This window comes from Alosa alosa, chromosome 1 (assembly GCF_017589495.1).
Source record: "Alosa alosa isolate M-15738 ecotype Scorff River chromosome 1, AALO_Geno_1.1, whole genome shotgun sequence".
NCBI classification, from domain to species: Eukaryota; Metazoa; Chordata; class Actinopteri; order Clupeiformes; family Clupeidae; genus Alosa; species Alosa alosa.
Genome location: NC_063189.1, coordinates 39,324,274 through 39,335,215, shown reverse-complemented (window position 1 = coordinate 39,335,215; position 10,942 = coordinate 39,324,274). Strand labels below are relative to the sequence as shown.

General features: G+C 41.9%; 2 protein-coding genes across 3 annotated transcripts; both read right to left on the bottom strand.

The window, feature by feature from the left end:
• Positions 1-1,388: 1,388 nt before the first annotated feature.
• si:ch73-109d9.1 (zinc finger protein 629) lies at positions 1,389-5,847 on the bottom strand. 2 transcript variants are annotated; one of them, XR_007194290.1, is made up of 7 exons: positions 5,733-5,847; positions 5,091-5,429; positions 3,293-4,937; positions 2,556-2,633; positions 2,021-2,110; positions 1,811-1,915; positions 1,389-1,640 (listed from the first exon to the last, which is right to left on the bottom strand). XR_007194290.1 is itself a non-coding variant. In XM_048249851.1 (3 exons), exons 2-3 carry the CDS (start codon positions 5,368-5,370, stop codon positions 3,631-3,633), a joined length of 1,587 nt encoding a protein of 528 aa, XP_048105808.1. In that variant the 5' UTR covers positions 5,371-5,429; positions 5,733-5,847; the 3' UTR covers positions 3,256-3,630. The 2 variants fall into 2 exon arrangements, 1 of the variants encoding a protein (XP_048105808.1); XM_048249851.1 differs by lacking the exons at positions 1,389-1,640; positions 1,811-1,915; positions 2,021-2,110; positions 2,556-2,633 and having other exon boundaries at positions 3,256-4,937.
• A 1,880-nt stretch (positions 5,848-7,727) lies between these two features.
• Positions 7,728-10,557, bottom strand: si:ch73-109d9.3 (zinc finger protein 3). The gene is made up of 3 exons (XM_048249884.1): positions 9,640-10,557; positions 9,262-9,386; positions 7,728-9,155 (listed from the first exon to the last, which is right to left on the bottom strand). Exons 1-3 carry the CDS (start codon positions 9,905-9,907, stop codon positions 8,043-8,045), a joined length of 1,506 nt encoding a protein of 501 aa, XP_048105841.1. The 5' UTR covers positions 9,908-10,557; the 3' UTR covers positions 7,728-8,042.
• Positions 10,558-10,942: the final 385 nt, after the last annotated feature.

Sequence of the window (10,942 nt, the reverse complement as noted above, 5' to 3'; positions counted from 1 at the left end):
AGAGTTGATAGAGCTGACAGAGTGGTGCGCAGGAAACAATCTGACTCTTAACATCAAGAAAACAAAAGAAATCATAATCGATTTCAGGAAGAGGATGTTCATGCACCACTGTACATCAACGGGGAGAAGGTGGAAAGGGTGTCAAATTTCAAAGTCTTTGGCACACACATTACAGAGGACCTCTCATGGACAACAAACACCACAGCATTAATGAAAAAGGCACAACCCTCAGGAAAATAAACGTACAACAGCTCCTTGTGTCATTCTACCGCTGTGCCATTTAGAGTGGCATCCTGGTGTGGTACAGAAGAAGCTCTGCAGCAGACAAAAAGTCCCTGCAGAAAATAATCAAAACTGCACAGAACATCACAAAACAACAGCTACCTGCTCTGGACTCATTCCACCCTGCCCATAAACTGTTTGAAGTGTAGCAAGTGATCATAATCACTGTTTTTATATTAATTGAGGAGGTACTTACTACATTTTTAGTGAAGATATGCTGCTTGATGCAATAACAATGGCAACTCTGTCATTTATAAACATTTATGTAAAAATGGAACAAAATCAATCGGGTATTCTTGTAGACTTTCATGTCAAGCAATATTGCATTGCTGCACACCAAAACCTAACCTTTGACACCTTTGCACACTGCTGCTTATATTTAAAAAGGTCCTTTTTTTAGTCTAGTCCCAGTCTGTCCCTGTTCGCGCACGCACACGCACACACACACACCCTATTAGAGTAAGGGCAAGTGAAACAAAGGCAGAATGCAGTAATGGCAAGTTCTATACAAACTGCAAACTAAAAATGTAAATTTAGCTAAGAAATTTATTAGGTAGCCATATGAAATTTTAACAGATTGAAGAGCAGACCATGTACTTATTTGTGCAAAATATTTTTGAGAAAAAGTGCAGATACTGCTCTTAGCCTTTGTAGGGCAGTTTTGTTCAAGCTCCAATTGATGTTTCTGAGTGTATGAAATTAAGTCACCTGTCTACAGTTGACATATATATCCTTTTTTTAAAGCTGTGAACCACACATGTTGTATAAGGTACAGTAACAAAATACCATATAGGCCTACCATACATGTGAGTGGTTAAACGTGAAGTGTCATCATTATTGCACCTGAGTTCCAGATTACCACACAGAACAGTGACCTGATAAGTCCTGTTTTTACACAATAACTTGGCCAAGAGTAATGGTTAAGCCTGACAATGTTTGTAACATTTAGCAACACTGATTGCCGAAAACAAATCCAATCGTATACATTGCACTTTACTTTCTTTTTGTTCTTGGTAAAATCACACTGTTAGATACAAGGGCACAAACTAGGCAAGAGAAGATGGTAAATGTAGACATTCTAGAGAAAAAGCTAACATCTCAACAGCTTTGGGGGTGAATGACATTTATTATTCTTAACTGATGAGCCCAACTATACACATCTATTAATAGTGGAACAGGTTAGAAAGTTGACAAAACTCCACTTATTAATCACCAGCAATCTTCTACTTCAGCAACACATAATTTTATTCATTGATTTCCCAGCACACTCAAAATGTCCCTGTTTTACATTTAATTTGGCATTAGTTAGCACTATAGCCACTGTTTGTTGACAACTGATTTCTTTCCATTGAAAAATCCTGCAAGAAAGGAAAGACATTGTAAGATGAAATTTCCAAATGCAGATGAAGCAGTAATACAACATACACATGCAAAGTACAGATTTATATGTTTATGTAGTTCATCTCATTGTATTGTAGCTATTATTATTATTATTATCAGAACAATTTTATGAATAGCAGAAAAGCACCTTTGCTCTCCTCCTCAGATAGTCTCTTCTGTTATGGAGCATTTTAGTGCAGCGTACAATCACTTCCATTTCCCTGCCAGAGAGCTGTGGCATTGCTGATATGATCTGTGTGCACATCATATAAACATCTTTTTAGGCACCATTTCACAACTTCCCAATTTCTTAACACTTAAGTACAGGGATGAATGGATTGTGCATGTTACAACCGACCTTAGCTGTTATAGGGCCCCACTCAATATTTCTGCTATAGCAGGCCCTCTGCCATACTTGGGACTGTATAAGAATTTGTCTGGCTACACTCTGAAGTCAAAAAAGGCATCCATTAGAGATTTGAATTATATGCCATTTATAGGTGCTCTAAGCGATGCTGGGTAACGTCACTTCTGTTGACTTTCAAACAAAACAAAGAGCTAGCTCGCTACTTCCTCCCCCTCTCTCCCGTGCTGCTCGCGTGCAATTGAAACTCTCCTAAACGCTCATCTCGTCTGTGATTTGCTGGAACAGTTTGTTATGTTTTTATAGGCTAGGTTTGCCCAGGTTGTTTTTGTTGCCATTTTTGGAGCCTGGGCTGTCCACAGAGATTGTGTTTTCTTACAGTGTATGCAGGACACAGACAGCTAGCGGATGGTTAGGTGATGTTTGCAGTAAGTGACAAACATGTTTTAGCCTAAAAAACGTGTGGCATCACTTAGAGCACCTTTAAATCATTTAGGACATCTTTAAAGACATGAAGGAAAGTACTTACACTAAATGTCTTCTGTCTGTTTTTTGGTCTCCTTTTGACCTCTTGACTATTTGCCCATCTTGTGACATTTTGAATAACCTGTAAAGAAAGAATGAATAAAACAAACAATTAATCAGCATCATCAGCACTGCCATCAGATTCATTTGGGTTGACTTGTTCCACTTAACAGTTAAGAAATAAAGTGTTTTGGAGCATCATTTTGCAAAGGCAAAGCAAATTTTACACATTGTGACATCCTAGATAAAGCCTCATCAATGTTGGTTATAAAGAAGGTCAATTCCTGATGTGACATGGTAAACAGATTTAATCAAGGACTTAAAAGTCTGAAAAGTGGCAACTTTATCCATTTCCTTGTTTTTTACTGTGTGCGATGTTACAAAATGTTTTGTATTAGTGTACCTTTAAATATAATCTCTGAATATATGATAGAAAATGTTATTATAGCAAATAGTCTTAAGGGGATATAGACAAAATCAATGATGAGAAGAATGTCTGAACTAAATAAAGCATGTTTTGTATCAGCAGTTAAAAAATCACAAAGTAACACTAAAGTAAGTGTGGATTTACTTCAGTAGGTATACTCCATACATGTGTAAGTGTGCCCATCTTGTGTAAGTTGCACTCGACAAGTCCTACATGAATGCTATTTCAAACAAGCAGACATTCCAACCACGTACCATTGACACTGATACAATGTGGAGACATTTAAATTGGTTTAATGAATATCTCACACAAACCTCAGATTAAGGCTACCCTGTGTAAGAGTGTCTTCAGAATTGTAACACTTGTTCATCACACAAAAAACTTTAATTTATCATTACAATTCTCAATTCTCTGGACATTTATGAATCAGCTTTCTTTTAAATCACATTTGCTGTGAATGTACCCAGATGGCTGATCTACATGACCACATGCATATAAAAGAAGTTGTCCACAATGCACTATGGCGTTGAAGGGCCTGACTGAGTGGAACTTGAAAATGTCCTTATTAATGTGGTTTATTAATTCATTATCTCTTTATTGAAGTCTGACACAGTCTCTGCTTGGTCAACAGGCCTCCTTCAGATGAGCCACATTACAGACAGGAGTCGCTCGGACTGCTGTGCCGCCGCAGGTGGACCCTCAGGTTGCTCGAGCGTGTGAACCTCATGCCACAGAAGGCACAGCCGTACACTTTCTCTCGCGTGTGGATGTTCTGGTGCTGCTTGAAGTTGCTCAGCCGCGCGAAGCCTTTCCCGCAGTGCGCACACACGTAGGGCTTCTCGCCTGAGTGCTGCCTAAGGTGGATCTTTAGCTCAAAGTTATACACAAAGCTTTTGTCGCAGTGGGGACAGTTAATCGGCTTCTTTCCCGTGTGAGTGAGCATGTGGGCCTTCAGGTGGCACAGGTGCTGAAACCCTCTCCCGCACTGCAAACATGGGTGGCGCTTTTCAGTATGGAGCTTCTGGTGCGCTTTCAGATACTTATATGTCGAGAATCTCTTTGGGCAAATAGAGCAGCCAAAGGCCCTCTCTTCACGGAGGCCTTGTGGTCGGGACACGGGTGAGTTTTCACTCAACACCAAGCTGTTGTTGGGAGTGGTGTATCCAACAACGCCCTGAACCTGTAAATCAGATCCAACTGACTTGTCAGTCAAATCTGCCATTGCTGGACTGAACAGCAGGGGCTGGACCTGCCCGGTTTGTGATGCCAGTGTGTCCAGCTTAACAGAATATGACATGACGAACGTGTCTGTCTCCTGTGAGACAAGAGGGGAGATATTGTTAAGGGTCTCTACCTGCATCTCCTCCTGGTTCCAGGGCACGCTGGAGTGTGTCTCTGGTGGATTTGCCATGTCCTGACAAAGCTCTTCCTCCTCATGACTGGGGTTCCACACCGGCAAGGCCTCTTCCTCCTCCTTAATAAGAAACGGAGCTGCCGAGTCGCTCTCCGACTTCAGATCAGGGAAAGCAGAGGGGGGGACCAAGTCACTGCTGGTGCTACTGTGGCAGCTGCTGCCTGGTACTGCTAACGTGGCGTGCAGGCTTGTCTGTGCTGCCTGTGATTCCTGAACACTCTCTCTGATGTGGGGCGAGGAGACCACCCCACCAGGGTCGGCTGCATGTCTGTTTTTGTGCTTGGCACCAGAGAGGGAATCAATCTCCTGGTTTATGGCAGATCCGGCAGTTGAAATGGGGCTCTGCAATGTCCACTGCTTGTCTGGTGTTGAAGATGGAGATGACAAACTCAGGCTTTGACTGTCCCCCTTATTGTTTACATAGGAAGGGGCTACACAAGGCTTGCTATCGCGTATCTCTCTGGAGCTCCACTCCTCTTCTTCACACAGTTGTCCACACTGGCGCTGCTCACGGACACTCAGGCTCAGGCAGAGGGTGTCGGCCTCTAAACAAAAACATGCAGATAAGTAGGTGTTAGGCTACTGTCCCAAGTGCCTCTTTGGACCTTTGGACAGTCCTTCAGAAGCCTACTTCTTCAAAGCCAATATGTCTGCATTTCAGTCTAATTGAAAGCATCCATCCTTATTAAATCACTTACCTGTTTGTGGCTCATTGTGTGTTCCGTCACTGGAGGCGCTAGCTTTTCCACAGTTTACACACCTCACCCGCTTCACTTTTTCACGCTCTTTTTCCCTTAGTTTGAGCTCAGATAGCTGTAGTTTCAACCGCAGCATCTCGACTTCCTGCCTGCCACGGCCCATTTCCTCTAAGAAGCTGTCCTCCACCAGCCTAGTGATCTCGTACATGGCTGACTTGAGGACAGTCTCCAACAGGCTGGAGAGCTGGGACTGAAAGGTGAGGATGAGGGCCTCTGACATCTTTTAAATGTAGTCTGAGATGGCGCTTCGATGCCAACTTGTAAAAGCTTTGCATCAGCCTACAGTGAAATAAAACAACACACATAATTTCCAAGCGAGAAGATAGCCTACGATATACGTGTCAACAAACAACAACTGCTTACGGAGCACAAATAAATGAGCTACATGGGTTATTTGTGCTATATTAACCGTCGGAACTGATGCTGATTCAATAACTGCAATAGCCTCTCTCTCTCTTCTCCTCTCGATGATTAGGCTAACATACAGGCTAAAATAAACAAAATGTCTGCGTCAGTTTTGTGAATCGCTGATATTGCTTTCCCAAGCTTTAACATTATTCTTTCGAGATGCAGTATACTCACCAGTAGTGGTCGATTGTTTATTTATTGGCAATTAGCGTGACATTGTTGGTATCATTTGACCATCAACCCCCTTTCTTAGCAGTCCGACGATAGTCCTCAGTATGGATAAAAACACACTGCCACCTATGTGCATGGGTGATTCACTTGGGTGTCTAGATTACAATTCTGCTGCGTCCACAGGGTGGCGCTGGTTGCGCACAACAGTCAAAGCCGTAAACTGCTTTTATCCCAGTTTCTTTATTTTTTCCCCCATTTTATTTATTTCCTTTACCTCTGTATCACCCATCATGTCTAGCCCCTCCTTATGTCCTCTTGTAGTAGTTTTTTTCCACACAATGTCATCTTTTCACTATGTTCTGCGTCTGTGTAGTAGCCTAGGCTATCTTTGATCTCTGCGTCTGTGTAGTAGCCTGGGCTATCTTTGAGCCTAGGTTATCTGTGTCCTGTTTGTATAGTGTGGTCCTTTAATTGTACAATGTCCTCTGTCTTTGTGTTTCTGTCTGTATGTAATGTACAATGTCCTTGAATTGTAGTGTCATTGGCTGACTTGAAAGGTGCTTATAAATTATAATAATAAGAATATTATAATATTAAATTAAGAATAAATGATGGCTCTGATAATTAGACGATGTAGAGGCATCTCCCTATTACACATTCAATCAGCCTTTGTTTTAAGTAGCGATAACTATTTGCAGGCTTCATCTTTCATTAACATTCACAATTAACTCAACAACACATCAAGAAAAGTATTTCAGTATTTAATGAGAACTCTGGCATGGGATATATAAATAATTAACATTTTGTTTAATAAATAAAAACAATATATCTATGACTATGTCATTACTACAAAAGAGGAATGAAAGGTATGTGTTGTCATAAAGAGGAAATGGTGTGTGATTATGTACTATTGTTTCAATTATTTCATGAATGCGCAATGTCAGGGAACAAGACATCTACTATACTCCAGGCTACAATTTTAACAAGACAATCTTAGTCACAAAACAGGACACATTTCTGTGATTTAAATCCATAATATTACTTGCTCAACTGTTTCAGACAGTGAGTGATAATATAAAAAATTCCACACTAGAGTTTACTACTGTGTAACCATTATAACAGTTTAAATAAATAAAGTTAGAAAATTAAAGGCATAGTTAAAGGGACTGTAAGCGATGCTGCATGGCGTTGCATTTGTTGATATTCTTAACAGACACTTTTGTTCAAAGTGATTTACATTATATTTGAAGCAAACACCAAACAGAACCCACCAGAGAGGTAGCTCACCCCTCCCTTTAATGGTCCCCGCACAACTCCACTCTGTGTTTTGTTATTGTTGAGGGGACAGGCTGCTACTTTGTTTGTTTTCATGGAGCCATGAGCTGTGTACGAAGCTAGGTTTGTTTTTACAGTGTACACACAGAATTGGCAGCTTGCAGATCGTGCGGACATATTCGCTAAATGTGACAAAAAGTGCACAATTGCTTTTCTAGGTTCCCGTTTATTGTATTGTATGTTTTGAGACAGTATACCTCAACTGCTTCTAAACAAGTTACAGGTAAATAAGAGTGCTGTCCAATATCTTGTGATCAATTCTGTTTCTAACTAAATGCAAAGTGGAACATTTGACTATTCAAATTGACTATGCAATTTTCTGTGTACTATTCAGCATATAGGCCTAATACACACCTGTAAATAATTATGTTACTTTGAAAAGGGGGTAACAATCACAAGATAGTAAATTTGAGGAATGATGAACACGTATTCAGAGTTCACTACCAAGCTTTTTGTCTTGGTTTAAACAATATTGTAAATACAATGTAGTGTAGTGTCACGTTGCTGGTGATCTATCGTGCTGGGCTCTATTATACCTCTTTGGAGAAAAGCACTGTTTTTATGTTAACTCTTGCAGGGAGGGTAACAAAACAATTGACAAACGAATACAATATGAAGATGTGGCTAACATAACATAAACACAAACATAGAACATACTGTAAATACATAAAAATGAATAAACATATTTATTGCTTCAACACTCTACCATCAGTATCCACTACAACACCGCAGTAATTGAATAGATAACATGATAATGGAATATCTGAACAGAGGTGTATGACAACACTCATATGGAGTCATCCCTTCTGCTGTCGATACCAACCGGTGTTGGCAATTAAGCAATTCTCAGACAAAGAGGTAGTGGTAATAATAAAAACTCTGCTAGTAAATGGTGTATTACAGATATGACATTTGCTATCTGAGTAGAAATTATCCATGTTCACTTGAGCCCAAACCTACAGCCGCCTATCCATCCTGTCATAGATGAGCAGAGTGGATTCTCTGGTGCCTCTTCAGATTGCACTTCTGGGTGAAGCGTTTCCCACAGTCCGAACAGATGTATGGCCGTTCTCCTGTGTGTACCCTGCAGTGAGCCTTCAGGTTGCTGAGTTTGGTGAAGCTCCTGCCGCACAGGGCACAGCAGAAGGGCCTCTCACCCGTATGGGTCTGCTGGTGCGCCCTCAAGTGGCACAGGTGAGAGAAGCCTTTCCCACACTGGTTGCAGCTATGAGGCGCTTTGACAGCGTGGTGGCTCAGGTGTGTCTTGATGCCCGCCACCTGTGGGTAACCTCTGGCCACGTGGATGCCGCCGATTCGTCGGCCACCAGTGTAAACTCTCTGGTGGTGATGGAGCTGGATGGGCTTGGTGGCAGAGCTCTTGTAAAGAGAGGCATTTCTGTCCACTTCCACAGAGGCCAGGCTTGAGGCCGTCACCACAGATGGCTGCGCTAGGGCTGGATTGTGTTTTCTAACAGGCTCATGGCGCTCCATGGGTTGAGAGGCCAGACGGTCTGTTGGAAGCTGAGGACGGGGGATCTTCATCACAACCTCTGCCTGGGGCCGACTTGGTGAAGTCTGGGGTACAATGTCCACCCTTGACCTATTTCCTTTGGAGGAACTGAGAACCACATTGTCCCTGGGTGCCTCTTCCTTCTCTCTCCACTGTGGATACACAACCACAACCTCCTGCTTTACTGATGCAGAGTCCGAGGCCCCAATATGATGCCTTGTGTTGAGAGAGTCTGTGGAGGACTGTGGGTTGCTGCCTAATTGGTGCTGGGAAGAAACAGCAGTTGTTGTGTGGTCTGATTTGAAATCAGGGTCAGTGTGTGTTCTAATAGGGTGACTCCTTGAGGATCCTCTGTCCTGATTACTCGGTCCACTCTTACGGTTTTTCATATCTAGCTGCTTCATCACTGGCTCAGGTAGTTGACAGTCACCCAATACACCAAAGCTCTCCCTCTGAGCCTTCTGCTGGTCTCCTGAGAAGCTGTGGACCATGACAGACTCGGCATCCTGTGACACTGATGGATCTGTGATGACTTCTTTCTTCACCAGGTCAGCAGGTTGAACAGCAGTCAATTCTATAACCTAGAACAGGTTTTTTTTTTTAAATCAAGCAAATAAAAATAAAAAACTCATGCATCATATGTATGATACAAATGAAAAACAAAATGTGAGCAGCTATGACATGTACCTTGAAATCTCTGTCGGAGCCAGAGGAAGGAATCTCCTGTTCCGCTTCTGGGGCTTCCCTTCCACAGCTGGCCCATCTCCCAGCCACTCCATCCTCCTGCTTCACAACAGGACATTCCTCTCCACCTTTGATGAAGACGGTTTGTCAAATTCAGAAGAACATGTAGGGTGAAAATTGCTATAGGATCCTATGAGACATGACTACATGAGCTGTGATACAGTTCAATTATGATTTTTAAAAGAGTGTTGTGATATGCTATTGTAGTAATATAACAATATATATAATAATATGTCTAGAATGCTAATATACTTCGTAATGTTTACTGTTTCTACCATCCTTCATCCTTTTGTAATGTTCTAGACTGCTACTAAAACACACCAGGTTGTGATTCATCAGTGGGGAAAATGCTCCTTCCACAGTCTGTACATTTTCCTCTCCTGCTCTTCTCCCATTCTCTCTCCTTGAGTTTGAGCTCGGACAGCTGCAATCTTCGCTGCAACAACTCCACTTCTTGCTTCCCGCGGCCCACTTCCTCTAACAGGCTGTCCTCCACCAGCCTGGTGATCTCGTACATTGCAGATTTAAGAATGGTCTCCAAGACATTAGACAACTGAGTCTGAAAAGTGATGATGACTGTCTCCGACATGTTTGGTGATCTGTATGGGAGAGCACTTTACACGAAGTGTTTAATTTCACCCTTAACTCCCCTGAGGTCCGACTCTGAATTTTTGTTAATATCCTACTTATGCATCAACATTGAGAAGAAAATATACAAATCTCATCAAACCAGTCCATTCCTTAAATACCTCGTCTCTAACTTGCATAACATTACCTAAGGTCAAATCTTCAGAAACGAACTGTAGCCTATGCCACTCTGCAGAGGTCTCACTGACAGCCTTAACACTAGGCATGCCCGCCCCGACACCGACTCACATCAATATAAACACAAGCAAAATATATCGCTGAATGAGACCGCAAAGAAAGACAACACTGGACAGGCAACATCAAAGCTCAATCAGCACACTAGGCTAAATAAGTTTTTTTTATTCTCGATGGTTAATATTATGTTAACGTTAGCTAGCTAACCTCTAGCCTAGGTCCTACCTACGTTAACGTTGCCTAGCAAGCTCACCTTAGCCTACAAAAGGCTGACCTGGCACATTAAATCAAGGGGATAGTGAATGTAATTCGGAAAGTCATGTCATTAGGCGCTCCTATAGCATAAAGTACCGTGTACTGTTTAGATACTATGAAGCTAACAAACTTAGCTGTTGCACCAAGAACTACCTCGACGTAGAAAATGAAAGGCTTGTTGTAAACAGTGATGTCACCCATGGTACGGTGGCCTTAAAGGTCTTGCCTACAGGCTCCGTACTTCGGTACATGGCTCCGTACTTCGCCTATTTACAATCTTTGGGTAGCCTACATGGCATCCCCGTCGATCTTGCTGCCATTGCTGTTATTAATCAGGCATAAACCTAGAATATGTGTGTTCTTGTTCAAAACACTAGTAATCCAGCTGTTTATTTTATGATCCGTTTTGCCTTTATTTAAACATAATCATTCAATGTTACATATGGGCCATGATAATTCATCCATGATTATGTTTGCGGATCTAAATTCACTCAGTGGCAGTACAACTTAGTTTTGTGTAGTTGCTAGGAGAACAAAGAAGTATGCT

Coding starts and splice junctions, on each gene's coding strand:
- si:ch73-109d9.1 (XM_048249851.1), bottom strand. CDS start 5,370: ATGTCAGAGGCCCTCATCCTCACCTTTCAGTCCCAGCTCTCCAGCCTG. Junction 4,938..5,090: donor ACACAATGAGCCACAAACAG/GTAAGTGATTTA, acceptor GTTTTTGTTTAG/AGGCCGACACCCTCTGCCTG.
- si:ch73-109d9.3 (XM_048249884.1), bottom strand. CDS start 9,907: ATGTCGGAGACAGTCATCATCACTTTTCAGACTCAGTTGTCTAATGTC. Junction 9,387..9,639: donor CACTGATGAATCACAACCTG/GTGTGTTTTAGT, acceptor TCTTCATCAAAG/GTGGAGAGGAATGTCCTGTT. Junction 9,156..9,261: donor GCTCCGACAGAGATTTCAAG/GTACATGTCATA, acceptor AACCTGTTCTAG/GTTATAGAATTGACTGCTGT.